At 45.2% G+C, this 12,233-nt stretch overlaps 1 protein-coding gene across 2 annotated transcripts in view; it reads right to left on the reverse strand.

The window, feature by feature from the left end:
* Positions 1-762: 762 nt before the first annotated feature.
* Positions 763-12,233, reverse strand: part of RTL9 (retrotransposon Gag like 9) — a 38,972-nt gene continuing 27,501 nt past the window's right edge. Inside the window, exons 3-5 of one of the 2 annotated variants that reach the window (XM_084789156.1) lie at positions 11,994-12,139; positions 2,427-6,505; positions 763-1,900 (exon numbers count right to left, since the gene is read on the reverse strand). In XM_084789156.1, coding sequence (XP_084645282.1) covers positions 1,784-1,900; positions 2,427-6,428 — 4,119 coding nt within the window. In that variant the 5' untranslated portion in view covers positions 6,429-6,505; positions 11,994-12,139 and the 3' untranslated portion in view covers positions 763-1,783. The remainder of the gene's footprint in view (positions 1,901-2,426; positions 6,506-11,993; positions 12,140-12,233) is intronic. The other variant, XM_084789157.1, reaches the window with a different exon arrangement.

Below are 12,233 nucleotides of genomic sequence, written 5' to 3' on the forward strand. Positions count from 1 at the left end.
CTTGCTTGGGGGACTTTATTTTTAACCCATGGGTCAATGAGAAATAGAAAAATATAAACCACCACTCTTTTTGTCAGCTGACTAAAATGGTCCCACATACTTTGTAATATGATAGTCTAGCTCCATAAAGCTGCTGACTGGCTCTTGGGTTCTGTCCTTGGTGTGCCTCCCACCACACTAGATCATTTGGCCAACCAGTCTCCTCGAATGTTGTACCAGGAAACCCAGCTGCCTCTGACCCCTTCCTCTATCCTGCCTCCAAACTGTCCCAAATCTATCTTTATAAAGTGCTTCAAATGTTATCTTTTAATATTACACCAATTCTTGTTGAACAAATAAATTGGGCTTACTTATATCAAATTCTCCCATTTACCTGTTCTTGTCTTCATGTTATCATTTCTGTCTCATTTAAATGTGTTCTTGCTTGTAGTTTCTCTCATACCTTAATTTGGGTGCAATTTTAATATATGAAAAGGTCTTAATTGTCACCCAAACTGTCCAGCACTTTATGTTGAAAGAACTCAAGAGTTAGCTCAGAAGGTAAGAACATATAGCCCAAGCCTGAGTCTGCTACCCAAGATCTACATGGTAGAATAAGGGATCCAACTCCCTAAAACTATCTTCTTGTCCCTACATACACACTGTGCATCCCCTTTCCCATCCACACACAAACACAAAATAAATAAAGGTTAAAAGTTAAATAACTCAATAAATCAAATTCCAATGGTCATAACTAATTCATTTTTCACAAATGACCTTTATTTTTATGATTACACATGTAATACATGCTTACTGCAGTGAATCTGGAAAGTACAGAAAACAGTAAAAAGAAAATTAAAAAACACCCATAACCCACCACCTGAAGGCAAACACTGTTCATATTATGTTCTAATTACCTATACCTGTTTAGACACCAAGACCCTTATGAGGAATGCTGGCCATGAAGCACAACAGCCAAGGGGAGCAAGGACAATTAACAACTGAGGGGATCACCCAGAGGTCATAGCTAGAGATTCCACACTGAAGGACAAGGGCCATAAGCAACGACCAAGAGATCAGAAGCTAACAACACAAGAACAAGTTAGGCTACTATAACACTATAGTGAGATGGTGCTTGACCAAGGTTTGTTTAGCCCAGTACTTGTCACGTGGCACATTACCAACAATTGTTAGCCATTACTATCACAACTATTAATATTATGGGTCAAAACAAATGGTTCAGGATTGAGACTATAAACAGGGCAAAGGCCCTGGAGACCCATTTAGATACAATGAATTGGGGCATATAAGGGCAAGTCTACTAATTTGAAAGGGTGGTATAGGAGTGGGTATCTCTCTGTTTATAGGCTCCCCTGCCAGGTGGAATGGAACCAGGGCTTCCTCAAGTTTGCCTCATGACACATGGCAAGGTCATTTGAGGTAGGATGTGATTTCTCCTGCCTAGACTTCTCCCTGGACCAAGAATTAGAACTGGCCTTGATTATGATGATGATGATGATGACGACGACGATGATGACGACGACGATGATGATGATGATGCTAGTTCAGAAACTCATACACTATACACTCTTATAGTCTACAGTGATTGTCAGGTCAGGTCACAGGCATGTAGGTGAAAGAAAAGGTCAAGGCAACCAAAAAGGAGATAAAGTGGGATGTGCCTGGAGGGGAAGGCTGAAGGGTGAAGGCAGCAAGGTTTATTATATAGCTGGATGGAATGAGTCCAGGAACCAGTCTTCAAGTTAGCAGCCAAGTCAGAAATCACATAAGATTCCAAGGAGTACTACTTGTTGGTGGGGGCCTTCGGATGGCCTGCACTCTGTCGAAGGTGGTCATGAAGACTTTGTTGGGGATCTCCATGTTCTTTCAAGTAGTAACAGCGTTTGGGAACATGTTGGTGCTATGAGAAAGGGAGGGAAAGCATAAATAAGATCCACACTTTCGATGACCAAAGGCATTCTATCAGATTAAGTTCAGTAAGCCAGCAAGTCAAAGAACTGGGTAATTTATCAAATGTGTAAAAAATGTGGCCAGGGTCTAAGTTAATGAAATCTGCTGGTGAGTTGAGTCCATTGCACATGTGGCTACAAGTAGAACCCAGTCCATAAAAGAAGACTTTCTCTTAGAACTGGGCGTACAATAAACGGAGAGTTCGGGTTGTGCCTACTGAGTCTCCTTACAATCCAAAGCCCCCTCAGTAACCCGAGTCAGACATTGTTTCTGAAAATTTCTAATATAACCAGAATAGCATCATGTCCACACTTACTGGTAAAATTCTACATTGGGCTCTTATGGTCTAGGAACTCAGTACCTTTCCCTTGCCTCTTCCTTGATTCTACCTGAAAAACCATAGGTGTTAATCTCTCTTCACTACTTCCTCGTGTTTCTGCTGAGAAACCATGAGCATATAACCCGCCCCCCATTACCTCCTCAGTCTGCTGCTGAGAGCCCAGGTCATTCTCCATGGCCTCCTCATTGTTCCGCTTACAGGATGTTGGCACAACTTGGCTCGAGTTGCCTGAGGAATCCTTCTCTTCAGCCAGCTGGCACTCAGTGTACAGGGACCTATCGATCAGCTCCTTTAGGCTGCCGGCCATCTTCAGGAAAATACGGCCCATTTTGGTGGTAACGGCTTCTGAGAGTCCTTCCAAAAACCTGGTCCGTAGAATGGAATCAGACCAAGACAAATGTCGGGCCAGCAGCAGGAAGTCAGTGGCATACTGCCTGACTGACTTCTGGCCCTGCTTGGGGTGGCAAAGAACAGCACTTAAGATGTCTATCTCGGACAGGGAGTCATATAGGCCCTGTGATCTTCTCAAGAAAGATTTGTTTTCACTGGAGAGGGGGTTTCCAACTTCCATCTGCAAGATGGACCATCTCTCTGCTGCCCCCAAATGAAGAGACACCAGAAACGCCATTTTCTCAGAGTCATCCAAAAACCCCTTCATTTGTTTCTCGTCATCAATCTCCTCTCCATCTTCCTCCACAGAGGATGAGGCCCGGGCTGCTTCTTGCTCTTCTAAGAGGTAACAGAGTGCTGGCGTTAACATACCAAAGGATGGCACTTCCTTTGGTGGCGGGTTCTTCATTTCAGGGGTTATGCCAGGCATGTGTGGTGTGCTCTTTGATCCAGGGGCTGTGATTCTGATGTGAGAGGTCGATTCCTCTCCCAAGTCTGTGGCTTTGATATTCAGAGTGGGTGTCGTTCCAAAGGCAGTTTGTGGTGTAGACATTGTTCCAGGGGCCAGCATCCTCATTAGTGGTGTGAACTTCTCTCCCGAGGTTGGAGCCGTCACTTGTGGCATGGCTATCCCTCCTGAGGCTGTAGCCCTCAGTAGCGGCACAGACATCATTCCTGAACCCGAGGCTCTCATAAGTGGTGTAGATACTGCTCCATGGGCTGGGGCTCTCTGTGGAAGATTAGCTATCCCCCCAGAAGCTGTATTTGTTGGCTGTGACAAGGACGTAGCTCTTGAGCTCGCGATTTTGGTTTGTAGAGTTGACATTGTCCCAGAAGGCATGGTTTTCATCAGTGGCATCGACATCTCTCCAGAAGTCATGGGTGACATTAGAGGCATTGGCATGGTTCCAGAGGCTGAAGCCCTCATTAGTGGCTTAGACATTTCTCCAGAGCTCATAGCTGCCAGTTGTGCAGTGGGCATAATTCCAGGGCATAGAGCCCTCTCTAATTCCGTGGCCACACCTCCATCAGAGGGTCTCCTAAGTGGTGCAGACATGGTTGAAGAGACTGGTGCTCTGGCTGGTGGGGGAGCAACCCCTGTGGTCACTGGAGGTCGCCCTGGGAGTGGACACATGTCTCCACAAGCTGTGGCCATCATTTGTGGTATGGACTTTGCTCTAGCAACTGGGGTCCTCATCGGTGGTATGGACATCACTCCAGAATCTGTGGGTCTCAGGAGTGCTGTGGACTCTAATGCAGGGACCGAACCCTTCAGAGGTGGCATCATTCCTGAGGTTGTGGCTGTCATATGTGGAGCAGATATCATCCCATAAACTGGAGCTCTTGCAGGTGGAGCTATCTCTCCAGAAGCTGGAGGTCTCATTAGTAGCAGAGATGGCTCTCCAGATGATGGTTTTTTTGTGAGCACTGTGGATATCTCTGATGAGTCTAAGGTTCTTGGTAGGGGTGCCGACATTGGCCCAGAGCCCTGAGATCTCATCTGCATCCCTCCCAAGGCAACAGATCTCATGAGTGGTGTGGACACCCCTCCAGAGTCTTGAGTGTTTATTGGCTGACTAGGTATCTTCTCCAAGGCTGTGCCTCTTGTTAGTGATGTGGATGTTGCTCCAGGACCTGGGACTCTTGTTAGAGGTACGGACATGCCTCCAGATTTGGTGGCTGTCATCTGTGATGTAGACATTGCTCCAGAAGCTGTGGCTCTCAATAGCAGTGTGGACATGCCTCCTGAAGCTAGATCTGTCATCTGTGGTACGGACACAACTCCAGAAGCTGTGTCTCTCATTACTGATGTGGGCATTGTTCCAGAAGCTGCAGTTGTCATTTGCTGCATGAACATTCCAGAAACTTTGGGTGTTGTTAGTGGCTTAGACAATGCCTCAGAGCCTGGAGCTCTCATCTGCGGTATATGTATAACTCCTGAGCCTGTGTCTCTCATTAAAAGTGTGGATGCTGATCCAGAGGTTTTGGCTGTCATTAGTGGAGTAGACATTGCTCCAGAGTCTGTGGCTCTTATTTGTGGTGTAGATGTCAACTCTGTGGCTGTGGTTCGTATTTGTGATGTAGACATTGGTCCAGGGACAGGAGCTCGGATTTTCTGTGCGGATACTGACCCAGAGGTTGGGACTGTTGACTGTGACACAGACATTATTTCAGAGGCTGAGGCTATAAGTGACTGCGTGGACATCACTCCTGAAGCTGAACCTCTCATTCGCTGTGAAGAAACTGCTCCATTTGCTGCTGCCTTCGTAAAGCCTATGGGCACTGATCCGGGTGTTTTGGCCATTGTTAAATGTGTGGACATTGAACCAGACGCTGTGGTTGACATTTGTTCTGTGAACATTGCTCCAGGGCTTGTGGCAGACATCACTGGAGTGGATATTGATCCAGAGACTGGAACTGTGTTTTGTGACGTAGACATAGTTTCTGAAGCAGGAGCTCTCATTAGCTGTATGGGCATTGCCCCTGTATCAGAGGCTCTCACTGGTAGTGTGGACATCAGTCCAGTGGCTGGGACTCTCATTGGTGAAGCAGACATGATCTCAGAGTTGATATTTTGAGTGATATCTGGGGATATCACTCCAGAATCAGATGCTGACATCAATTGAGTGGGAATCGCTGTGGGGGTGAGGGCTGTCATTAACAGTGGGGACATTGCCTCAGCATCTGGGGCCAGCTTGGGTAATGTGCTCATTTCTTCAAGATCTGGGATGGACAGCAGTGATGTAGACATTGCTGCTGAGCCTGATGCTGGCATAGGCAGTGAAGACATGACCGCAGAGTCTGAGCCTGTCGTGAGTACAGTGGGCATTCCTTCACAGTTTTGAGGGATTGTTGCCTGGGTTGACGTTTCTCCAGAAGCTAGGGCTGACATTATCAGAGAGGATATCACTTCAGAGTCTGTGCCTGACATTAGCAGTGATGATATCTCTCCAGAAGCTAGAGCAGTCATTAGCACCTTGGACATTGCTTCTGTGTCCTCATCTGTAATTTGCAATGGGGACATTGCTTCGGAGCCTGGAGCTGTCGTTGGTGATGTGGAAGTCATTCCAGGGTTCATATCTGGAAGGAGGAGTGGAGACATCTCACCAGGATCTGATCCCAGCATTAATGATGCCCCAGAGGATGATGTGCTCATTATAGGTGCAGATATCATTCCAGAGGCTGCAACTGGCATCGCCAACGGTGATATCTCTGCAGAATCTGGTGTTGCCATTAGTGTTGTGGACATTGTCCCAAAGTCAGGAATTGTCATCATTCCTGGGGACATTAACCCATAGTCTGATGTAGACAACAATGGAGACAATGTTCCAGAATCTGAAGCTGGCATTAGCAGTGGGGACAGTGCTCCAGAGTCTGAGACTGGCATTAGAAGTGGGGACAGAGTTCCTGAATCTGAGGTTGGCATTAGCAGTGGAGACAGTGTCCCAGAGTCTGAGGCTGACATCAGCGGTGGGGACAATGTCCCAGAGTGTGTTGCTCCCATGAGAGGTGTGGACAGACTGTCAAAGCCTGGGGATGTCATCAGCGGTGTAGATGTCCCTTCAGGATCTGAGGCTGAAGATGAGACTATAGGCAACTGCAACTGAGAATGCAGGATTTGAAGCTCCGCTCTGGTCTCTGTCATTGGTCTAGAGAAAGTTGTCCCCCTGTTTTGGGGGTCGTCATTTTCTTCCCTCATCATATTGTTGAATCTTAATGAACGTAACGGGATTGACATATCTGCCATAGCTACAGGGCAGGGTGAATGGAGACTTTAATGTGTTGACATCAGGGGCCCTGATGAAGCTCACAAATCAATGAAATCTGTAAACAAGAAGAAGCGTAAAGGTGAAAAGCCAATTTCAGAAATGTATTCCAATGGTTCATAGAGACCTGCTTTTATGAGTTGTTATGTATACAGCATTGAAAGGGGATCTATGAGTTTGAAGAAACCATATAGCAATAAATATCCCCAAAGCTCAAGCAACTGCCCCTTCAACCTCAGTCCATTTTAAATCAACCCACCCAGTTGCTTAGGGTCTCCATGTTTATAAATGCCAAAAGCAGGCTCCAGAGCCACGGAAGCCCTGACTCAAATGAGTCAGCAGCACCATCTTCTGGCCAATTACAAGAAGTTCAGGTTCTTTGCCTATGCTCTTTAAAGAGTCAACCTAGGTACCAGTAGGCAGGGATCAGAGAGCCCTTTACTTCATCACAATGGAATATTACCTATGGTCTAACACATATCTTATTACTATGAGAGCTGTGAATGTCTCTCAGGAAAATTAACACATTTATCTTCCCAATGACTAAGAATAATATTCCTCAAAATAAAACCTTGCTTGATACTATCGTTATTATCATTAATAACAATGTAATAACAATACAATACTAATTATTGCTTAATTAGTAGGTGCATGGATCACACTTAACTTTAACTGTACAAAATTTTAAACTGCCCGTGATGTTCAGGACTTTGCAAGCCTTGTTGCACTTGAGTCTTAAGTAGTAGTATTCCCATTATACCAGCTTTCTAAGAGTAACAAGATTTGCAGCTAAATAGGGCCACTGTGATGGTAGCACTATATTTGTGCCTCTTCATCCTTTCCTTGGAGTTGCTCGGTCTTTGGTAGCCCTGAGATTGCATGTAGTTGTGTGTCTGGCATTCTAGATTAGAGATCACTGGCCCATTAGTCTATAGTATTCAGAAGTTTCAAGTACCTGAGATGGGGCTCACCTCACTCTCATAGCCTCACCTTTCTGACCTGCTTCCATAATCAGCCACAGAAGGGGTACTCTGTCACGCAAGTTGGAGAACCATGTAGACATATCACATAAAATTAATGTGTTATCATGGCATGATTGTGCCCTAAAAAAGAAGACTGGAAACTTTGGGGCAATGTCAAAGAAATCATCAGTCTATGGCTATGTGCCTCCACAGCAATTGGGACACTAAGAGCAGAAATACCAACAACAAGCATTACTTGAGCACGCACTGGCTGGTAGTTCTGCTAGACCCTTTATCTGCCTCATATCATCTGATCCACACAGTAACCCTCAGAGATTCTTGGCAAACGTCCTTCTTACAGCTGGGTAAATGAAGGCCCACAGAAACTTGACCATTTGCATGTGGTTTGAGAGAGTCTTAAGTCCACCCAATTCTTCAGCACCCCTACTCCTCACTAATAGGCTATAATCATTCACCTTTCCCCAACCTCAATAACATTGACTAGAAAACTCCAAGGCAAGGTGTCATAAAAGAAATACTAGAGTCCTGCCTACATTTCAGTTACCTTACTCTCAAGTCATGCCATGGGAAAGATGAGCCAAAAGATCAACCCTCCAACTCCACCTTCATCATCAAATAATCCCTGTGCTTAGCACAGTCCTCCATGAGGCACAACCCAAAGAGATCTTACCTTACCAGTGACAGAGAAGAGTGATAGTATCCTTTGCACTGTAGCTCTTTTGGTCTGGCCAATTGACTTATACCCTGTGCCAGTTCACGACAGCAAGGCCCAATACCAGCAGCTGTTCTCTGTAATCTCCCTTAGCTATCCCTTGCCACACCCCCCTCTTGCCCGCCAGCCAGCCTGCCGGCCCGCCCACCCACCCCATTGCTCTTGACTTGCTAGTGCCTGCTCTGGCTCTCTGGTCCCAGATTCCTGCCTCTATATAGGCTCTGACATTTGCCTCTGGCTGCTTTTCCCTTGTCAGCCCTCCAGGAGCTCTACTTTAGCTCTTGACCTCTGCAACCCCACCCCTTTACTCCTTGCCTCCAATAATACCACCAGCTTCACACCGCTATGTCCAACTCTGGCTACCCTAAAATGAATAGACTGTCACAACTAAAGAGATGAGCCAGAAAGTGTCCTCACTCTGGAAATGCATGCTTTCTGCAAACAGGCGGGTACAGCTACTCTCGATCCTAGACAAGGCAGCTGGCCAGACTGAAAAGTGCTGGCTCAGTGTTAGAGGTAAGGACTGGCACTGAGGATCCAGAGAAGTAGCATCTGTGAAACTCAAGGAGGTTTGAGGGTAGGAAACGGACAGTGGGAAGAGACAGGGTAGTGGAGGCTGGAAAATAAAGGCCTTAATAGTGGCTCATCATCATGGGAATTTGTAAAAGCCAATACATTCCAGTGGCAGAGACAGAGGGAAATCTGGTGACCAATGTCCATTCTGCAAAGCTAGGATTCAACAGGAGGCTCCATAGGTTTCAAACAGATGGCAAGAATGTCAGTCTTGAGCATGCTCAGTGGGGAAAACTCTCATATATAAAAGTGGAGCCTGCTTCCTACACTGAGGGCACAAGGTCAGAGTAGTAAAGAAACATCACCAGAGTCCTATTTCTTCTTCTTCCCACTGTGCCCCTCTATTCCCCAATCCCCACCCCCGTGCCCTCTCTCCAATACTGTGGATGCAACCCAGGGCCATGTTCTTGCTACCCAAGCACTCTACTACTGTGACACACCTGCAGACCCACTCCAGACTCTCAGATTGATACCACCAAAGCATCCATTTAGTCTGGAGGCAGAAGTGACCATTATACACTAGACAGTCAAAGCCTTCAGGTAAAGTTCAAGGAACTTGGGTTTGTGGACTCAGAATTTGTAGACAGAGTTATTTAAAATGATCAACCATCAGCAACTCATAATAAGTAGTAGACACTAAATGGGCCTGTGGGCTAAATCAGTACTAAACATGCATCACATTTTTCAAGTTTCCCAGCAACACATGGAAGGTAGGCACTGATGCCATCCTCATTTTACAAATAAGGAAACAGGCTTACAAATGTTCCTATGACAAAGGTTGCAGATCTGATCTTAATGGGCGAAAGGTGAGTTTGAGCCCTGACCAATTTGCTTCTGAAATCATTTTCTGTTCACAATCCATGATTTAGAAAAACTCAAAAGGCTCTACTGACTGCTGGTTCCCAACCCCCACCAAGCAAGGAAACCTTCTTACCACAAGTGGTTAAATTGTAGCAGCAGCAGTGCTGATGGTGGTGGCACTCATAGTAATAGTAATACCTTCCTTTGGAATGCCCATCTCATATGTCAAAAATTATGCTAAGGGCTTCCTAAGTGTTGTGTCATTTGCTCTGTACAACTACCCTTTGATCTACAGCCTTGTAATTCCCAGTTTGCTGATAAGGAAGTGGAGCTTCAACATGTGTTATGGTAAATGTGAAATGTTCCCCGACATGTTTGTGTGTTTGAACACCTGGTCAGTGGCTGGTGGGACTGTTTGAGTAGATTACAGAGGACATAGGACACTGGTGGTGGGCTTTGGGGTTGAGCTCTGCTCTCTTTCCAGTCTTGCACTCTGCTTGCTGATCCATCCAGATGTTAAGGACCGCCACCTCTACAAGCTGTGGGCTAGTGATGCCCAGCCACCGTGCTTATTAGGGAGGTGCTATTATCACCTTCATCATCCAGATGAGTAACCAAATGAACAGAGACAGTAATCAGCTTTTCTAATGTCATTCAGTTACAGAGCTCAGTTGTCTTTGGGAACCAAAAAAAAAATGGAAATAATCTGAATACCTGATGTTAGAATACAATTGCTTAATGCTTAAATGAGTCATGGTACAATTTAGCAGCCCCTAATGTATCTATTAAGAATTACAATCTAATGTAGACTTATGAGATCCTTTTAAAATAAAAGAAATGTGTCTGTTTCTGCACTGTGTGGCATTGTACACACGTCTAACTCCAGACCTCAGAAGACTGAGTCTGGAGGATTGCAAATTGGAGGCCACCTCTCAAATTGAGGCTGTCTCAAGAGAAAGCCACAATTGTTTTAAATGTACATATTTTAATAACATGTCATGAACTCATAATTACATTTCACCCAAAAGTTAACCTAGAAGAGCATATCCAAATATTAACCATGATCATACTTGAATGACAGAATTACATGATATTTTTATTTTCATTTTTCTTATCTGTATTTTCTCATTTGTCTAAAGTTGCCCCATTATATTCATTTGCAAAGAAAATAAACAAAAGTTACTTTCCATTTTTAAACATGACTGATTCCCTATGGGTCTATGTCTAGCCCTTGCCAGTCCTCTGCATGAATTCTCTAGGGATCCCCAAAATCCGTTCACAAGCATCCTTTCTCCCTCAACGAGCTTAACAGTTGCACCACTTGGGCCTTTCCTTCTGAAGTGACCTCTAAAATCATATCTTGGGTGGCTTGCTTTTATTCCGTTTTTCTTGGTTTATAGTTAAAGTGGTTACTTCTAACTTTTATTTGTGTTGAATATGCAAGTAATCTAGGAATTGATTCCTAGGATTAAAAACTTGAAATCTCAGTCCAGATAATGTCCTGAGACTCCACCACCCTCCTTCCCCACAAGGCCCGCTGCTCTGTCTACTGGGATCTGGCTGTGTCTCCTTCCAACATTTTTCTACTTGCAATGGCACTCAGAGTTTATAGCATGCAATTGCCTGCGAAGCCTCAGTGTGTGCAAAAAGCTACACCTAGAAAATCATTCCTGCCACACTCCAGGACTTCGTGTTCTGGTCTACTGTGACAATTTTCATCAGTTTGCCTCTAAAAAGCCTACTGAGAGAGGGCTCTTGCATGCTCTGCCCATTTGGGCATAGACTTCTGTTTTATTGAAGAGTCCGTAGGAGCACAGAAAAGGAAGGCCTCCTAAGGCAGGAAAAGTCCAGAAATTGCTGCTTAGCATCTCTCAGATCGCTCACGTCCCACCCAGTCTGTGCTGATCAATACGGCTGGGAGGTGTTGAGCGCCTGCCACCTTGCAAGAGGTAATTGAGTTTAGGGGATTGCATGGCTAGCTGCTTGGGAAAATAAGAATAAACAAGAACCTGTTCAATATGTCAACAAATAGCTTTCCAGCTGTTGAAAATAAGCCTGCCTCTAGATTCTCAACAATATCTCCCCCACCCTAGTGAACACATACCCAGTTACCTGAAAACAGAGAAGCTTAAAGATCAAGCTCTAGTTTGGGGTACCCTACCTTCCCCATCATTCAGGAGAGAAACACACACACACACACACACACACACACACACACACACACACACACACACACACTTTTGCTTTCCATCAGCTTTGACACTTGAAATGCCCACCCGGTTCTTTGTAAATGAGTGGTGGAGAATGGCTAGCATTTACTAAGTTCTTGTTATGACAGGCACTGTGCTAAACATTTTCCATGCATTACATTAGTTTACTGCACAAAATACCAATAAAGTGGAGGAGTTTGCGCCCCCCCCATTTTATAAATCAGCTAAAGAACTGAAGTAGAAAGAAAATAAAATGCAGTAACTTACCTTGGCTCTTCCAGCTGAGAGGGAGTGAGGCTGGGCTTGTCACTCGAGTCTGTCTGACTCAGCCAGTGCTCTTAGCTCACAGGAGAGTCACACACTGTCTTCGAGTCTCTGAAGGGCTGTCATATGGAAGAGAGGGTAGGTGTGTTCTGGGTAGCTCCAAAGAAAAGGATTTGACTGTTAGTTGGGAATTATGCTTTCATTGGATGTGCTGCAAATTCCCCCAAACAACATGTATATGCA

This window comes from Acomys minous (genome assembly GCF_964271855.1).
Source record: "Acomys minous genome assembly, chromosome: 7".
NCBI lineage: Eukaryota > Metazoa > Chordata > Mammalia > Rodentia > Muridae > Acomys > Acomys minous.